The sequence below is a fragment of the Trichosurus vulpecula genome, chromosome 5 (assembly GCF_011100635.1).
Source record: "Trichosurus vulpecula isolate mTriVul1 chromosome 5, mTriVul1.pri, whole genome shotgun sequence".
In the NCBI taxonomy this organism is placed as follows: domain Eukaryota; kingdom Metazoa; phylum Chordata; class Mammalia; order Diprotodontia; family Phalangeridae; genus Trichosurus; species Trichosurus vulpecula.
Window position 1 is genome coordinate 240994384 of NC_050577.1, and position 18701 is coordinate 241013084.

General features: G+C 42.0%; 1 protein-coding gene across 1 annotated transcript in view; it reads right to left on the reverse strand.

The window, feature by feature from the left end:
• The window catches only part of ZDHHC17 (zinc finger DHHC-type palmitoyltransferase 17), a 106094-nt gene extending 92465 nt beyond the window's left edge, over nt 1-13629 (reverse strand). Inside the window, exon 1 of the mRNA XM_036759674.1 lies at nt 13499-13629. Within this exon, the coding sequence (XP_036615569.1) occupies nt 13499-13591 (93 nt within the window). The 5' untranslated portion in view covers nt 13592-13629. The remainder of the gene's footprint in view (nt 1-13498) is intronic.
• Between the last annotated feature and the right edge of the window lie 5072 nt (nt 13630-18701).

Here is an 18701-nt window from a genome sequence, read left to right on the forward strand (position 1 = left end):
AGCAGCAACCATGGACATGTATAAGCTATAATATTATTGAATAGGGGTCAGAGTTGCTCTTTAGGAAAATAACTCCCACAGCTGGATCCCACAGAAGGATGGACTATAGCAGAGAGAGGCTTAAGGCAGAGAGACCAAAAAGAAGACTACTGCAATAGTCCAGGCAAGAAATGATCTAGGCCACAACTAAGGTGGTAGCTTATGAATAGAGGGGAGCTTCAGGAATCTTATTATCTAGCTGAGGGAAGTGAGATTTACAGAAGTAAAACATTTAAATAATAATACAAGACATTTATCATTTTACCATGCTCATATCTTTAAAGTCCCCAGTAACCACACCCCTTGGTTTTCTATAATTTTACCACAGTAGTGCTATAGGGCATGTACTCTGACTTAAAAGGAAATTACTTATTGAGATAATTACTGATACTAATAATTATTTCCTAAAGCTCCAGAGCAAAATTTACTAGGATTATAAATAACAGAACAAAGAAACCTGTTCTGCTCTGATCTCTTTCTGCATCTTCCTTAGTACATCTTGTCAGTAAAGGATAATTTTGCTGTTTAGTTGTTTTTCACTCGTGTCTGACTCTTCATGACCCCATTTGGGGTTCTCTTGGCAAAGATACTGCAATGGTTTGCTGTTTATTTCTCCAACTCATTTTAGAGATGAGGAAACTAAGGCGAACAGGGTTGAATGATTTGCCCAGGGTCACACAGTTAGGGAGGTAGGATTTCAACTCAGGAAGAGGAGTCTTCCTGACTCCAGGCCCTGCACTCTGCACCACCTAGCTGCCCTGGGTGAAGGCCAGAAGAGGGGGACATAACAGCAACTGACAGCTCTTTATCTTTTCCCCAAACCTTACCCTCACTTCCCTCTCAGTTAGGGGTACCATCTTTCCAGTTACCCAACCGTGCAATCATCCCTGACTCTCATCCCCCACATCCAAACAGCTGCCAAAATGTACTGATTTTACCTCCATAATGTATTCTCACATCCATCTCATTCATTCTACTGACAAAGCTACCACCTTAATTCAGGCCCTTATCATCTCTTAACTGGCCTACTCCAAATCTCTCCATTGCCTCTATTCTCTCCCTTTGACAATCTATCCACTACACAACTGCCAAATTTATTTTCCTGAAGACATCTGACCATGTTGCTTCTTTTCTCCAGCAGCTCCAGTGGCTCCTCTTTCCTTGAAGGTAAGATGGAAACCCGTCTTCTAACGTCAGAGATCAACTGGAACGAACCTCGCTTTGCAGGCTTATTTCACATTTTTTCATGTACCCTACAACTTCAGGCGCACTAAACTGGCCTGTTTACAGTTCTCCTCCCATGAGACCCCACACCTTCTATGCCTGGACTGCCCTCTTCCTCCTCCTCCTGCTCCTCCTCACTTCCCCCTCAAAGAATGCCTAGCTTGCTTCAAAGGTCAGATCAAGAGCCTTCAATGACACGACTGATCTTACCATCACAACTGGTCTACTTCCATGTTCATAAACTCAGAAATTCTTGTATCTGAACATACTATTGTATCATTCCATCTCTCCATGCCTTACAATCAGTTCCCTAATCCTGCTATTTATGCTCACCAAGACCTCCATTCCCTCTACCCCTCAGTTCTTCACGATGCTGATCACTTCTTGCTGAACCCCAACCCGGGATCATTTTCACCATTTGCCTCATTTGCCACTGTTCATGTGCTGCAAGAAATTGGAAAAAATCATGAGACTGTGCTAAACGAGTCAACAACAAGTTGAGGACATGTGTGAACTGTGTCTTCACTGCTGCGTGACAATCCTTTCACATCTCACTAATCAAGGAGATAGTGTACTCACCACAGGGACTATTCAAGCCCCTTCTCAAGCCTCTCTCCACACACCCCACCCCCCTCCATTCTTTTATCTGGGAACTTTACCTCATACTTCACTGAAAAAACAGGAGTCATCTGATGAGAGCTCCCTCTTCTCCCCTCATTTTCATCCCACATCACTCAGTCATCTTCACATTCTTTCCTCCTTCATTCCTGTCTCTGATCAAAGGGTATCCCTTGTCTGTACCCTTGACCCCATCCCCTCCTATCTTCTTCAGCATATTACCCCCACTACCATCCCCACCTCTCTCTCTCTAATCTTCTGTCTTCCCTTAATCTTCACTGGCTCCTTTCTTGACTACAAACATTTCCATGTCTCCCCTATTTAAAAAAAAAAGCCCTTGTTTGATTCTACTATCCCAACTAGCTATCATCCTTTAATTCTTTCCTCAGCTAAACTCCTTGAGATCATCTAGACTCGGTGCCTCCACTTCCTGTATTCTATATCCTCTCCAATCTGGCTTCAGACTCCTCAGCATTCAACTCAAACTGTTCTCTCCAAAATCACCAATAATGTCTTAACTGTCAAATCTAATGACCTCTTCTCAATTCCCCTTCTTCACCTTTCTGAAACTTCTGATCACCCACTCTTCCTGGATATTTTCTTCTCTCTAGGCTTTCAAGACATTGCTCTCTTCTGGTTCTCCATCTATCTGTAAGACTACAGGTTCTTTATCTTCTTTGCTGGATTCAAATCATGCCTGTAAAATGTTGGTGTCTCCCAAGGCTTTGTCCTGGGCTGTCACCTCTTCTCCCTCTATGCTAGGGGTTCTAAACCTGCAGTTAGTGAACCTGCATTTATTTCAATATAAATGGCTTCCTCTATAATCTCATTTATTTTATGCGCTTAAAAAATATTACTCTGGGATGGGGTCCATAGGCTTCACTAGACTGTCAAAGGAATCCATACAAAAAAGGCTAAGAACCCCTGCTCTATACTCTCAAAATTGAGTGATGTCATCAGCAATCTCTCTTTGAAGATGATTCATAGTAACATATTCAGCCACAGTATCTCTCCTGAGCTACATTCCCACATCATCATTATGCTTTTTGCACATCTCAAAGAGAAAGTCCCACTGGCATCTCAAACCCCACATGTCCTAAACAGAGCATAGTACCTTTCCCCTCAAATCCTCTCCCTTTCCCAAATTTCCTACTGGTGTTGAGGGCACCATCATGTTCCTGAAGGTCACCCAAGCTTACTGCCTCAGTGACTCTGTCATCCCACATAATCAATTTGTCAAATTTTATTTCTACTCCCAGAACATCCCTACTATTCAACCTCTTCTCTCCATTCACACAGCCACGGGGCAGGCTCTCATCACCTCTTCCTGGACTGCTGCAATAGTCTTCTGATTAGTCTCATATCCTCACTCTAATCCATATTCCACTTAGCTACCAAAGTGCAGATATAACCATGCCACTCCTCTACTCAATAAATTCCAGGGCTCTCTACTACCTCCAGGACCAAATACGAATTTTTCTGATTGGCCATTTACAGTTCTTCACAACATGGCGCCTTCCTACCTTTACAGTGTTCTTAACCTTTACTCTCCTCCATGAAGAACTGTACTATCAAGCTAAACAGGCCTACTTAATATTCCACACTTCACTTCCTGACTCCAAAGCTTTGCACTGGCTATCCCACTCTCCTAACCTGAAGTTTCCTTCCTTCTACTACACCTTATCTAGCTTCCTCCACTACTAATACCTTCCTGCTGAATTTACTTTCCATCCACTTTGTAAATATTTTATATGCACATAATTACTTACATATCATCTCCCTCATTAGAATGTGAGCTCCATAATGGTAGAGACAATGTTTTTACCCATCTTTATATCTCCAGCATTCAGCACAATGCCTGGCACGTAATAAATGCTTAATAAATACTTGTAGACTAACAAAAACAAAACAGTCTACGCCAAGGGTGGGGAACCTGCGGCCTCAAGGCCTTCAAGTCCTCAAGTGCGGTCATTTGACTGAATCCAAACTTCACAAAAAAAAATCCCTTTAATTAAGGATTTGTTCTGTAAAACTTGGACTCAGTCAAAAGGCCGAACCCAAGGGCCTAGAAGGCCACATGTGGCCTCAAGGCCCACAACTTCCCCACCCCCTGGTCTATGCCCTCAAGGAACTTACTTTCTACCACAGTAGACAATATGTGAATATGTGTATAAAAAAAGACCTGTCATTTCCCTGGTATAGAGAACTTCTGTTAGGGAAATGCTCTCTTTACCAACACAGATCTGCCCCTGATCTAGAGCTTACATTTGTCAGAGCTGTGGGGAGCACTAAAAGATTAAGTGATTTGCCCAGCATCTTACAACCATTATTTGTTAGAGGTGGGTATTGAACCCAGGTCTTCTTCCTTGAAGGATGACTTTCTGCACAATATGTCACATTGTCTCCATACAAAACAAACATACATTTTAGTGTACAACAGTACAATGCACAGAGTTGGTTTTGGTATTAGAGGACTAAAATTTAAACCCAATTATTGATGCTTACCACCTATGTAACCTTAAGCAAGTCCGTCAGTTCTTGTGAGTTTCAGATTCCTTTTTTATAAAGTGAGGAGATTGATTTAGATGGCCTCTGAAGCACTTTCTAGCTCTAGACCCATGAACTCTGCATCAGCAGCTGGGACTATCAGGAAAGGCTTATTATGTATGAAGTTGCTTTTGAAGTGATCTTTAAAGATAAGTAAAGATTCTAAGAGGCAGAGGTGAAGAGGAAATAGATTCCAGGCATGAGGGGACCGCTGTATGAAGGGAGACAAAAGTTGGAATGCTGTTTGACAGAGAGAAATCCAGTTTGGCTCCAATTAAGATGTGTAATTTGTAACAAGGCTGGAAAAGACAGGAGTCAATTCATAAAGAGCTTTAAATGTAAATCAGAATAAGAGGTAATAGGGAACCACAGAGTTTGAGTTGAAGATAGTCAGATCTGTGCTTCAGAAAAAAATCACTTTGGCATCTGTGTGAAAGATAGATTAGAGAAGCAAAGAGATCTGAGTGGGAATACCATTTGGAAGGCTAATGTGATAGTCCAGGAGAGTGATTACGAGGGTGGCAGTCATGTGGGTAAAGGGGAAAGGATGCAAGATATATAAACTGACAAGACATTGTAAATGATTTTGTGTGTGGGATGAGGGAGAGTGAAATGAAAACGACTCCAAAGCTGCAAACCTGGGTAGAAAGTTTGGAAGAGGAGAGTTTAGGGAAAAGAAATTGAGTTCTGTTTTAACCTGTTGAGTGGGATAGCCAGTTCAAATGTCCAATTAGTAGCTAGGGATGTGAAACAGGAGCTCTGGAGAGATACTAAAATTGGACATACAAACACAGGAGTAGTCTGTGTAGAGATGATAAAGGAACCCATACTTTAATATTTCAAGGGTCTGTAAAATTTTCCAATATATATTCCCTATAAATTAGTAAAGAAGAAAATGTCACCCATGTTTACCCTGTTAATAAGCCTCTCTAGAGGTAGATATGCTGTCCCTTGGAAAACAGGCTCATAGTCTATCACTGGATTTGTAACTGAAACTGTTCCAATTTAGTAGGAGCAGCCAGAGATTCTAACTCCTTTGGCATGGCCTCCAAGAACTCAGTCTATCAATCAACAAGTCTACTACAAATTTAAGTGCCTACTACATATACCATTCTAATCACTAAGGATAACAATTATAAAAGTGTCACAGCTCCTAACTTCTACTACTGGGGGGCACAATATGTATACAGATAAGTGAATACAAAGGAAAAAAAAATAATAAATCTATACAGATCCAGAGAAAAGCAAATGTTCATGAAAAGATAAAATATTTCCCCAGTCCATCTGGATTTCTGTTTCTCAAACAAAATTAGAGTAGAGACTAACTTATTTGTTTCAGACTGTCCTGCACACACTAGCAGCCTCAACTCCCCAACTCTCAGCTAGTTAGGATGTAAGTAAGCTGGTAAGAAGGAGAGAGAAAAGAAGGAAAACTATTTCTTAAAATGCATAGGTTTTAAGAACAACTTTTGATGTTAAGTTGTATACTAATGTAGTAGTTAAAAAACCCACTGATACAGCTGGTTTGCATATTTATCCATTTACATAGTAAGCTCTATATAAATGTTAGATATTATTATAATATTATTCTCTTAAGACAAAAACTTAAAGCTACATTTTCATAGTATCATGAAAATTATTAAATTTTTTCTCAAAAAGGCAAGTATATAGTAGTGTTTTTCTTCCCTGAAAATTGAGACAACTACTACAACGACAATGAGTACCATAAAAATGTGCATATTGAGGTTCTCAAGTATGAGGGAAAGCGATGGGGTGGGAAAAAAAACTACGTTTATTACTACAGGAAAAAAAAATGAGGATGACCTGAGGATCAGAGTACAAGTGCAACAAAGAAGAGAGATTGGCTCTGACTCTGGCAACAAGGAGGAAAGAATCCACCCACGCCTCCTCCTGACCCAATGTTAGAAGGGCAGTAAGGAAATGTCATCTCTACAACAGTGATTAGACTTTATTGAGTAAAGTATTTTATAGTTAGCTGTCCTTGATCTTTTTTACTCATTAACAAACTTCTGTAAGCCAAAGAGGAATGCAAAACAGCTACCAAGTTTTAACTAATGTTCCATCCAACATTTATCCCTATTCTCTCTAACATTCTCTCCTGGTGATGTTATCAGATTGGATGAGTTCAACTATCACCTCTTTGTACTTCATGTCCAGATTCTTGTTTTCTTTATTAACTCCTCAGAAAGACAATTAAAGGGTTGATTGATTATCCTGAGCTCAAACTTATTAGTTACAGATTTGGAGCTGGAAGGATCCTTAAAGGCCGTCTAGTTCACTCCCCTCACTTTATAGATAAGAACTGAGACTGGAGAGGGGAAGTTACTTGACCAAAGTCATCACTGAGGTGGTAAGTGGCAGAGCTAGGATCTGAACCCAATTCCCAGCTCCAAAGCCATTTTTATAGATGGAGAAACTGAAGCCCAGAGAAATCATATTATGATCACTGTGAAATTAGAGGAGATCTATCAGGATCCCATAGCTAGTAAATGACAAAGCAGGGACTCAAATCCAAGTGTTCTCCTCACTGAATATGCCAAGCTGTCAATTCAACCAACTTCTTAAGTACTTAATGTAAATGGAGAATTGTATGCTAGGAAGAGCTAGAAAGTTTAGATAAAATGCAGTCTGGGGAGAACAAGGAATAGTTTACCTGTCAGATTTATGGGAAAGGGAAGAATTCGTGATCCAACAAGAGATAGAGAGCGTTACAAAATGCAAAATGGATAATTATGACTATGTTGAATTGAAAAGGTTTTGTATAAACAAGGCCAATGCAACAAAGATTAGGAGAGCAGCAGAAAATTGGAAGAAAATCTTTACAAACAGTGTCTCCAATAAAGGTCTCATATCTAAAATATACAGGGAACTGAACCAAATTTATAGGAATACAAGTCATTCCCCAATTGAGAAATGGTCAAAGGATATGAATAGGCAATTTTCAGGGGAAGAAATTAAAGATATCTATAGGCATATGAAAAAATACTCTAAATCACTACTGATTAGAGAAATGCAAATCAAAACAACTCTTAGGTACCACATCTCTCCTGTCAGACTGACTAACATGACAAAACAGGAAAATGATTATAAATGCTGGAGAGTATGTGGGAAAACTGGAACACTGCTACATTGTTGGTGGAGTCGTGAACTGATCCAGTCACTCTGGAGAGCAATTTGAAAATATGCCCAAAGGGCTATAAAAATGTGTATACCCTTTGATCCAGCAATACCACTTCTAGGGTTGTATCCCAAAGAGATCACACAAGTGGGAAAGGGACCCATATGTACAAAAACATTTATAGCAGCTCTTTTTGTGATGGCAAAGAATTGGAAATCAAGGGGATGCCCATCAATTGGGGAATGGCTAAACAAATTGTTGTATATGAATGTAATGGAATACTACTGTGCTATAAGAAATGAAGAGCAGATGGACTTCACTATAACCTGGAAAGACTCATATGAACTGATGCTGCATGATGGGAGCAGAACCAGGAGATCAATATACACAACTACAGACACATGGTATCTATAAGGACTAACTTTGATAGACTTGATTCCTCTCATGAATACAAGGTTCAAAGACAGGCCCAAAAGACTCATGACAGAAAAAGCTATGAACATCCAGAAAAAGAATTATGGAGTCTGAATATAGATGGAGGCAAACTATTTGCTCTCTTTTTTTATTTTTTTCTTGTTCCTTCTTTTTTGGTTTCATTTCTCCATTCTCATGATTCATTCCATTGGTTATAATTCTTCTTTACAACTGGGCTATCATGTAAATAAGTTCAATGTGAAGGTAAATGCAGAAGCTACAATGGATCATATGCTGTCTTGGGCGGAGGAGGGAGAGAGAGAAATTTTGGAACCCAAAAACCTATGGAACTGAATGTTGTAGACTAAAAATGAAAATAATTTTTAAAAAATGCAGTCTGGACACTCAGTGAATCCACAGTCCAGAACAGGTCTCATTCCTCTTCTACATGACAGCCCTTCAAATACTTTAAGACAATTCTATCCTATTAAGCCTATCCTTTGGGTCTCTGTGCTTTAGTAAGACAACTGTGATGACTGTAGTCAGAGTCTACTTCTGAGTCACAACTTTGACACTTGCTTATTTCTTGTGTGGGCCTCAGTTTCCTAACTTGTAAAGTGGAGAGAACAACACTACCTATAATCAAAGGAGCAATTAAAATCATGTAATCATCACAGAGGAAAGAGCACTAGCAATGAAGTCATAGGACCTGGGTTCAAATCTTGCCCCATCACTACCTGTGTAACCTTGGCCAAACACCTTAATCTCTCTGGGCCTCTGTTTCCTACTATGTAAAATAAGGGGGCTGAACAATATGGCATCTAAGGACCCATCCATTTCTCTATTCATGATCAATTTTTTGGGGACCAAACTTATGATTTCAAGCGAGGAAAATACCTCTAACAAAGATCAACAACTTAAGAGAGTTACTTGGTAGCACCAGAGAGGTTAAGGAGTTTCCCCAAGTTCAAACAACCAGTACATGTCAGAGCCAAGACTTAAACCTGGGTAAGTCTTCCTTCGAAGGCCAACTCTCTATGAACTCCACTAGAGACAGCCCGTTGACACAAATGATAATTATTCAGCCTAAACATCCCAGAGGTTTGTTTGTTTGTTTTAGTGATTCCACAGAACAAGGTATCAGAACCCCTCAATATCATGACTGAGTATCTGTAGACACAGTCCAGTTTGCTAGTGAGGCACTTTGATATTAAATGCCGTATGTTTTCTGGTATAGTTCAAAAGTCAATCGTTATTTCCCTTGCTCTAAACATTATAGTTCTTCTAATCCAACCTGACTCATACTGATTTAACCTCATCCTACCATCAACTAAAATCTTTAAGGTTTTTTCCCACACACACAAACTGTTATTATCTAACTAGTCCTCCCCCATCTTGTACTTGCACTATAGACTTGGGAAACCTAAATGCAGTCCTTTACATTTATCTCTATTCTCTAGAGCTCTACATTCTCTATTGCTAATCTTACCAGATCCATTAGGTTCACCTACCATCTCTATGAAAAACACTCATATCTATATATCCAAACTATATCTCTCCTGAATGTAAGTCATATAACCAGCTGTCATTTGGGCATCTCCAACTGGATCTCAAAATAAACATGTCCAAAAACAGAACACATTATATGCCCTAAATTGTACCCCTCATCTTCATGGAAGATGCCAATGTCATCTTTAACTTTTACCTCTCTCTCTCACCAATCACAGCCAAACAGTTAACAAGTCTTGTCGATTCTAATTCCACATTGCATCTTACATCCATCTCCTCCTCTCTACTCACACAGCCTGGTTTGGGCCCCAATAACCTCTTGCCTGGACTAGTGCAAAATCCTCCTAGTTAGGCTGCCTGTTTCCACACGTTGCTCCTCTTCAATTCATTCCCCACATATCTGTCAAATTAATATTCTTACAACAAAAGTCTGCCCCTCTTCAAGCATCCCTCTTGCTTTCAGGACTCAAATACAAACTTACATAGGATAAAAATATGAATTTTAGAGCTGGGAGGAAACTTAGAGACCTTCAAGTCCAATCACCTCATTTTACAGAGGAAAAAAATCTCAAGTATAGAGAAGTTAAATGACTCGCCCAGGGTCATGAGTGTATTTACTGGGAATACGATGAACGTAATGAGGTCCCTTTTGTTGTTTTATTCAGCTGTTTCAGTTGTGTCAGACTCTTAAATCCAATCCTGTGCAAGTGAAGACATCACCAGCGAAGTCACTGGTCCTCTACGAAAATGAAGGACCAATGACAATGACAAGGTCCTACTCCACTTCCACCTCAAACTCCTAGCTTCCTGCAAATCTTAGATCAAATGTTATCTAATGCTACAAGTCAATCCTAATTCCCACTGTGGCCAGTGTCCTCTCACCAGACATTGCTGTGTATTTATTTTGAATTTAGTTTTCTATGTTTCCCTTCCATATATCGGAAGCTTCCTGAAGACAAGGACCATTTTTCTGTTTGTATGTAGTGGCACATGGTAGGCAATAAATGCTAGTTGCATGAATCAGTCTAGTTCAGTATGGCCTTGTTTCAGTTTCCTGATAGTTTTTTGAATCCACATTGTCATCCAACACATTAGCTATCCCTACCAGTTTTGATAAGTATCTCTCCTATGTCTTCGTTCAAGTCACTGACAAAATGCTCACCAAGGCCAGGAGCCAAGAAAGGGTCCTATTTACAGCAACAGAACTTTCCCTCTCTCTTGACATCTCTTGATCAATATTTTGATGAAAGTCATTTTACCAGCTATGAATCCACATAATAATACTATCATCCGGTGCCCACATCTGATGCTTGTCCACAACAATATTACAAAAGACTGTCAGATGCCTAGCTAAAATTCAGATACACAGAATCTACTGGCTTTTCCATAATTTATTAGCAATCTTATTTTTTTAAAAGAACACAAGGAAATGCTGAAAGACCATCTTTTAATAAAGAACTATGCTCACTATTTGAAAATTTTAAACATTAAATTATAACATTAAGAAACTGAAAAGAATGTTGCATTTGGAGTCATAAGTGACTTGGGTTCAAATCTCACTAATTATGCAAGTTATTTAACATCTCTGAGACTCAGTTTCCTTATCTGTAAAATGAGAATACTATTTGTAGAACCTATCTCACCAAGGTGTGGCTAGGATCAAATAAGATTAAGATATTTTGCAAAGCTTAAAGCATGACAGAAACTTCTACTGTCATTTTCATTTGTTCACAAAGAACAAGTCATCCCTGTTTGAGATCAAACTCCAAATACTTGTTAAGCACCTACTGCATGCAAAGCACAGCAATAATCTCTAATGACATAATGGGGGAAAAAATGAAACAGTCCCATCTCAGGAGTTTGCATTCTACTAGAAAACAACAGGAATGTGTGTGAATATGGCATCTTGGGCCTGCCTTTGAGCCAGGAAGGCCTGAATACAAGTCTCACCACAGAGGGAAACTCTTCTCTATGTGACAGGGCAAGTCACTTAACTACTCAGAGCTCAAGGCAACTCTTAAAGACTGTCAATTGCAGATGAGCTGTAGGTCTGCAAGGGAAGAGAGAGTTTCTATACCCGGAGATAACACTGAATAGATAATGGCCCTAAACATTTAACTCAACTGAAGGCTTATCCTTTCCCAGTACTTGGCATATAAATGCTGTTTTAATTTAATTGACTACAAAGTAAGCTCTTAGCGCATAAGAGTGACATCCTTAACACCTACCTAGCACAGGCATTCTGCACATAGTAGGCTTTTAATATTTGCAGAATTGGACTAGAATGAAAGTTTCCATAGACCAAAATTTAGAGACCAATGAAACTATTCTAATATAAAAATCCCCAGATTTTAAAGTTTTTTCAGACAATAAAACACAGAAACTTTACCTATAGTTGCTCCCTTCCCCCCAAAATAGTCCAGCTTACTAAGTCTCTACCAAGAATGTCAAAAGTTTTACAAATGTAAAAGCCTCATATAAATGCCAGCTAGTATTATTGCTACCTCCCAGGATTGCTGCGAGGATCAAACGAAATATATCTTAGTTCTACATAAGACGTGGAGTGATTTTTCAGTTGTGACCGATTCTGTGACCCCATTTGGGGCTTTCTTGGCAGAGATACTGTAGTGTGCCATTTGCTCTCACTGGTGAGGAAACTGAGGCAAAGAGTAAGGTTAAGCCCATGGTCACACAACTAGTAAGTGTCTGAAACCAGATCTGAACCTAGGAAGATGAGTCTTCCTGACTTCAGGACAGGCAACTCTATCCACTGTACCACCTAGCTGCTCCCAAATTCTATGTAAATGAAAGCTATAATTGTTATTAATATTGTTGTTACACCTCACTGGTTTGCTATGAGGACCAAAAATGAGATGATCTATGGCCAATGCTCTGTCAACCTTCGAGGCTATATGAGTGCCATCTATTACTCAGCCACAAGACTCAGAAATGAACAAGTGCTTAAGGGGAGGGTGTAGGAGCAGATCGCTCACAGGGGGAAGAAGATCTGAGAAACATGTGGCAGGTCTCCGAAAAAGGGTGCTTCCTCAAGCCCGGGTAGCCGACCCCCCAAGTTTTCAAAAGCTCCTCCAAGGCAGGAACTGTTGTAGTTTTCCTTGCCTCCTTAGGATCCCACTACCCCTTAGTACAGTGCCCCTTAATAAATGCCTGTTAGGCCTGAGGGCTAGAAAGGTGTTTTTCTGCCCTTCTTTGAACATTTAGCCCTCAGCATACATACAGCAGTGCCTGGCCACCGGCATACAACACCCAGGCTCCTAATAAATGCATGTTGACCTTGAGGGCAGGGATGCTATTTTCGTCTTTGTACCCCCAACATCTGGTATATAGTAGGTGCCTAACAAATGCTTGTTGCCCTTGAGGCCAGGGAAGGTGTTTCTGTCTTTTCTTTGCACCTCCAGCGCCTGGTACACCGTAGGCGCTTAATAAATGCTTGTTGACTTGACTCATTTACACCTCCCTACCTAATAGATGGAGAATAACCGGTCCAAAAGGGGGAGGGGGGATCCTGCGAAGCTCATGATGCTCCCTCCTCCCTCCTCCCTCCATCCAGAGAGTCTGGCTGTCATTCTGCCTAGAGAGGAAAAGCCAAAGCCCGAGGCGCAGCTTCTGCTTCTTCTTCTTCCTCCTCCTCCCCCTCCCTCCCCGAAGGGGCTTCAGCGGCCGCCGCTGTCAACAGCAGGCCCGCCCCCCTCCCACATCTCTCCCCCTCCCCCTCCCCGCCTCGACCAGGGCTCCCCTCCCCAGCTCCCCCCACCCCCGTCAGTCCGAGCCGCCCCACTCCCTCCCTCCCTCGGGCCCGGGCCTCCCCCTCCTTCCTCCGCCTCCTCCTCCTCCTCCAGGACCAGCGCCCCGCCGCACACAGCAGCTCACACAGTGCCCGGGAAGAGAGAAGCTTCAGGGAGGGGGAGGCTACGGGGGAAGCTACGGGGGAGACGGGCCCGGGCCTCTCCCCCTTACCCAACCCCCCGCCTCGGCGCGGCTCCTCACCTCGGGATGGAGAATGGGGACACAGCCCGCTTCTTTCTCGTACTCATCCGGGCTGTCCGCCATCTTGGTGTTAAATCCCTCCCCCCGCTGCATGCCGGGAGAAAGCGTTTCACCCTCGCGGGGCGCGCGAGGCGCGCGGAGCGGAGGGGAGGGCGGGCGCGAGCCTCCGAGGACGCCGCGCGCCTGCCTCGCGCCCCCTTCGCTCCCTTCCCCCGTTCCCCCCCCCCACCCCCCTGCGTGACGTGCCCCCTAGCCTCGCCCGGCGCGGAGGGCTCCCCGCGCTCTACGCATGCGCCGCGGTGCGCAGCGGTCGCTTTCACCTCCTTCCCCCACCCTCTCCTCTTGCTTAGTTGCCGGGGTTTGGAGTTCGGGCGTGCGGGCAGGTGCTGCACTGCGCCGGAGGGTGTGTTTGTACTTGTGCGTGTGTGTACGCGTGTCTGTCTGTCAGTCTATCTAGGTGTGCCCTTTAGGATTTGGGCGCCCGCAGGCTACGCCGAATGGCCCCGCCCGTAGCCCCGCAGGGGCGGGCACGCAGCGCGAGAAAATGACTTTGACCTAGAAAACTAGCAGCGCCGACCTTGACCGGCCCGCCCTGAGGGCGTCGGAAGCCCGGGGTGCAGAGGTCACCCTCCGGCTGCTGGGGAGCCCCAGGCCACCCCCGCGCTCCGCACCCGGCTAACGCTGCTGCTGACTCAGGCGCCCTGGGGTGGGGGCTGTCTTCCGGCCGTAGGTGACATTGTCCGAACATCCCCAGCGGGAGCCAAACCTCCAGGCCTCTCCTAGAGCCTGGCCGAGAACCACCACCCAGAACGGTTCTGCAAAAAAAAAAAAAAAAAAAAGTAAAAAAGCCTAGGAAATGGTGGTCACCTGCCCTGGTTTTGCAGTTACCATGTGCATCAAATACGTTTAAATCTAGAAAGCTTTTTGTCCTGAGCTACAACAGCCCTCTACATCTGCTACCTTTTAATAGAACCGAGGAAGTGATTGCAAAACTGAAACCATAAGCCTTAAATGGAATTAGAGCTGCGGTGGACTTAAGATAAAATCTCCCAGGGCACTGAAAAAGGGATTTAAGGATTTCAAAAACGGTTGGTAAACGGCTGCTGATGGGACATTTTTATTAATACTCCTATTAAGAGCATATCAACTTGTTAAAAAAAAAACTTGGAACAGTGATTTCATAGGTGTAGGGAATTCACAGTATGGAAATTCCCTCCATCCATAAATATCTGCACTTCTGTTAGCTCTCTGGAGCCACTGAGCCATTTACCCAGGTAGGATTTATCCAGGTAGAACTTAAAACGAAGTTTTCCTAAATTCGAGGGTGACCAGCTAGGATTCATTAGGGTTAGATTTAAAACAGGTCTTCCCAACTTCGTGGCAGACTGTGTAGCCCCTATACTTCCATACTTCTCAAATTAATCCTTTGTTGTTGTTCTGTCGTTTCAATTGTGTTGGGATTTTCTTGGCAAAGATATGGGAGTGGTTTGTCATTTCCTTCTCCAGCTCATTTTATAGATGCGGAAACTGAGAAATTTGCCCAGGTTCACGCAGTGTCTGAAGCTAAATTTGAACTCATGTCTTCCTGTCTCCAGGCTCTGCACTCTAAGCATTCTACCACCTAATTAGTGCGTAACTAGTAAATAGGAAACAACACTGTACATAGCTAATTTCACCACCAAGTAAAGAATATAAAAGTGTGGCTTCCCCCCATCCTAATGAGATAATATGTTTATGGGGATAGTAAGTACATGTTTCATTTGTATTCTGTGCCCTTAGCTTTACATTCCTAAAGCTAATACCTCTTTTGCCTCAACCTTGTTTCAACTTTGATGCTTTTTATAATTTATGTTACTAATCCATTTAGATTGGAAGCTCCTTGAAGGCAGGGGCTTTCTTTTAACTCTTTTTTTTTGTATTCCCTGTGCTTAACACAATTCCTGGCACAGAGTAGGTGCGTAATAAATGTTTTTTGGATGATCAATCAAACCAGACAGAATTAAACAAAGACTGTCTTTGTGAACTTCTGCTCTGTGGCAAATGTAAACATGGTAAGATGTCATTTTCACGGTTCATTTTTATTTTAACATTTTTTACTTACTATTGTTTATTCCTTTATTGATTTTTTGGGTAGAGGAGTTGAGAGGGAGCACAGAAAAGCCCAAGGTAGGATAGTTCAGGAATGGAGGATGGAGAGAAAGAAGGCACTGAGTATGTAGGGTCCCCACTAGAGTAGAACCCAAGACACTTGAGTTCTAGACTTATATCTGTCACTAGCTGGCCATATTGCTGGACACTTTCCCTGTACTTGGGGGAAAGTGTAGACTTGAATTAACTGTTTCCTCATGTGTGAAAGGAGGGCATTGGACTAGGGCAGAGTAGTCAAACATGCAGCTGGAGGGCCATACGTGGCCCACAACACTGGCAGGAACCAGATTAAAATGTAATTGGGAAATCTTTAAGAAGATTTAAAAAAAAACAATAAAACCTAGATAATATAATTTAAAATTAAGTCAATATGCTGCTCCCAGGGATCTTTTTGTGCAGTTTAGTTCTCTCCCCCCTGTTTTCTAGTTCAGTTTGATCCCACTGGACTGTTTAACCTTTGTGGTCCCTTTTGGCTATGATCAGTACTATGAACTTGGTTATCTCTTCCAGCTTGATAGTTCTAGGGTTACGCAAGAGTGAAAGTAACCAAAGTGAGAGATGGGTGAAAGTAACCAAAGGTGAGAGAGAGTACAAATGAAAAAAAGTGACATATTTGGAGGAAGTGGGAGAAACCGCTTTAGGCCCTTACCCCAGGATGATGACATTTGGGTTCACTCCCTTCCGTTTGACAGAAAATTGTTAATATAATGACAGAAAATTGTTGAAACTGCCACTTCCTCTTAAAGGATCCTAGTAATGTCAGAATTTCAATGTCTTTGCAATCCTGCTCTTAAGCTATTTCCTCCCGATTAGGCTGAACTGAAACACAGGCTAAGTCCCACCCTGGGATCTTATCCAGTAAACAAAGCCAGATTGAGCTAGACCAGTTTCCAAAGCAGCTCCTAATGTCCTTGCCCCCTTCCTTTGTGATTCGTTGCATGAAAGGCGAAACAGCCAGAAGGAAGTGGTTTTCCTTGCTCAGATTGGGGAGGGTAGCCTGCATGGAATAACCAGATGTCCATAACTAATGTGACTCCCTCTGCCTTTTCTTAAGTATGAGAACCTTTTCCTGAGTCTACAGGTGGGGCATCGCCCAGGGTGGCAGGTTTGCTACCCTGTTATCTCAATTAAACATGTTTTATTCCTCCACTTACAACTTTGACATATTTCAGGACCTCTGACCCTGCCCTCTTGCTCCATTCTAAGCCTCCACTCTTTCCCCCTCCTCACCAGGTCCTACCACTTCCACCCCAGGTGGACAAAAGGTCTGTGCCACACTGTACATAGGTTGTTTCTATATTGTCTTCCCCATTAGACTGTGGGCTTCTTGAGAGCAAGGACTATCTTTTGCCTTCCTTTGTAGCCCCAGTGTTTAGCACAGTCCCTGACACTCCTGGTAGGAGCTTAATAAATGTTGATTTATGAACACAGGATTCCCTGGAACTTCAGTGATTGACACCGTAGTAGCAGCGGTCAAGGCTTGCCACTCCTCTCCCCACCCCAAGAATTCTCAGCTGAATTTGCATGAGGTGCTGAAATTCCTTGATTTATCTGGGGAGGGGGGATTGTGGAACCTATGCTTTCATTTCTTCATCATTAAAGAGCTCACTATGCAATGAGCTATAGTAAGGAACTAGGGGTGGTAAAAAAAAAATAAGCAAGAAATGGTCTCTCAAGTGAAAGATACTAGAGTAACTAAAAGGAAAAGTATGCATATATTCTTAGTGAAGGTAAAGGGCTAGTGACAATTATTGAGGTTGAGAATATGTGTGTATATAGGGTTAGGATCTGGATCTATGGTTTTATTGGTACAGGGACCCTCATGGGTCAGGAAACTCATACCAGTAATAAAGAATGTTACCTTATGAATGTTGAATTCAGTCCAAGCAGCCAAAACAAAATCACCAGTTAAAACCATAGAAGACATTTCAGATCAAAGTATTCTTTCGTGTTCGCATTTTTATGTGCCCCATAACAATTTATGGGGCCCCATTAGTACAAAGTTCCTGTATACAACCCTGGTCCTTACACAGACTAAGTGGCCCCAAGCTAATTACTGTATCATCATCTCAGTTCTTTAAATTCAAATAGGTCTTGTAAAAATTCTAATAGATCCTTTAATCATTTTGCATTCTCCTTCAAGTCCTCATCCATACTTTTAGGTTTCCTTAAAATTGTGGAGCCTGGGACTAGAGAAAGTACTACAGTAAGGGCTTGCCTAGCTTGCTGTTTAGTGGAGGAAATGACTTAATTACAGGAAGGAACAATTTATAACCTACCTACCTCTGGTTTCTTAAAGCCATCAAAGGTTAGTGGTGACACAGAGTTGTTGGGCTTTTTTAGAATGTCTATAAACATCAGCTTAGATTTTCATTATGGGAAAAAATTACTAAGAAACAATTTACCTGAAGAAATTTGAAATATAATCACAATCCTTTTAAAAAGGGCTTAAAATAGATAAAATGTCCTTATTTTTAGAAAGCTTATATATTATCAGTGTACTTTAATAAATATTTCAATGGATCTGTAATCTCACAGGCTTAGGTACTTTCATCCTTGGTACAAGTTACAACCTGTCTGGACATTCTTCTCCTGGTCCACATCTTTCCTTAAGTTCTTAATATAGCATTTACCCAATCCATCAGGAACCTTGTTCCTGTTCATTTTGTGGATACCAGTTTAATACCTGGGCTGTCATCCTTCCCTCTTGCTATGTGGCCAGCTCAAACTCCTTTGCATTTCCCCAAATGTGTTTTATGCTGCTTCTTACGGGCAAGACATCCTTAACAATATCCTGGAAGCCTATGCACACCAACCATGTAGAAACACGATGATCCTTTTAAGATAATGGTTTTCTGTAATTCATTCCCACATAGCATCACTGGAAGGATATTCGTGTTTAGAGAAACAAAAACAGAAACATGCTTTTTTAGCCTTTAGAAACCCAGACTGTCACCTCCACAACCCAGACCAGACCATCACCTCTGCAACCCAATGAGGCCATTATAGAATCTCAGAATCAAAGAACTGTAGAACTGGAAGGGACCCCAGAGGC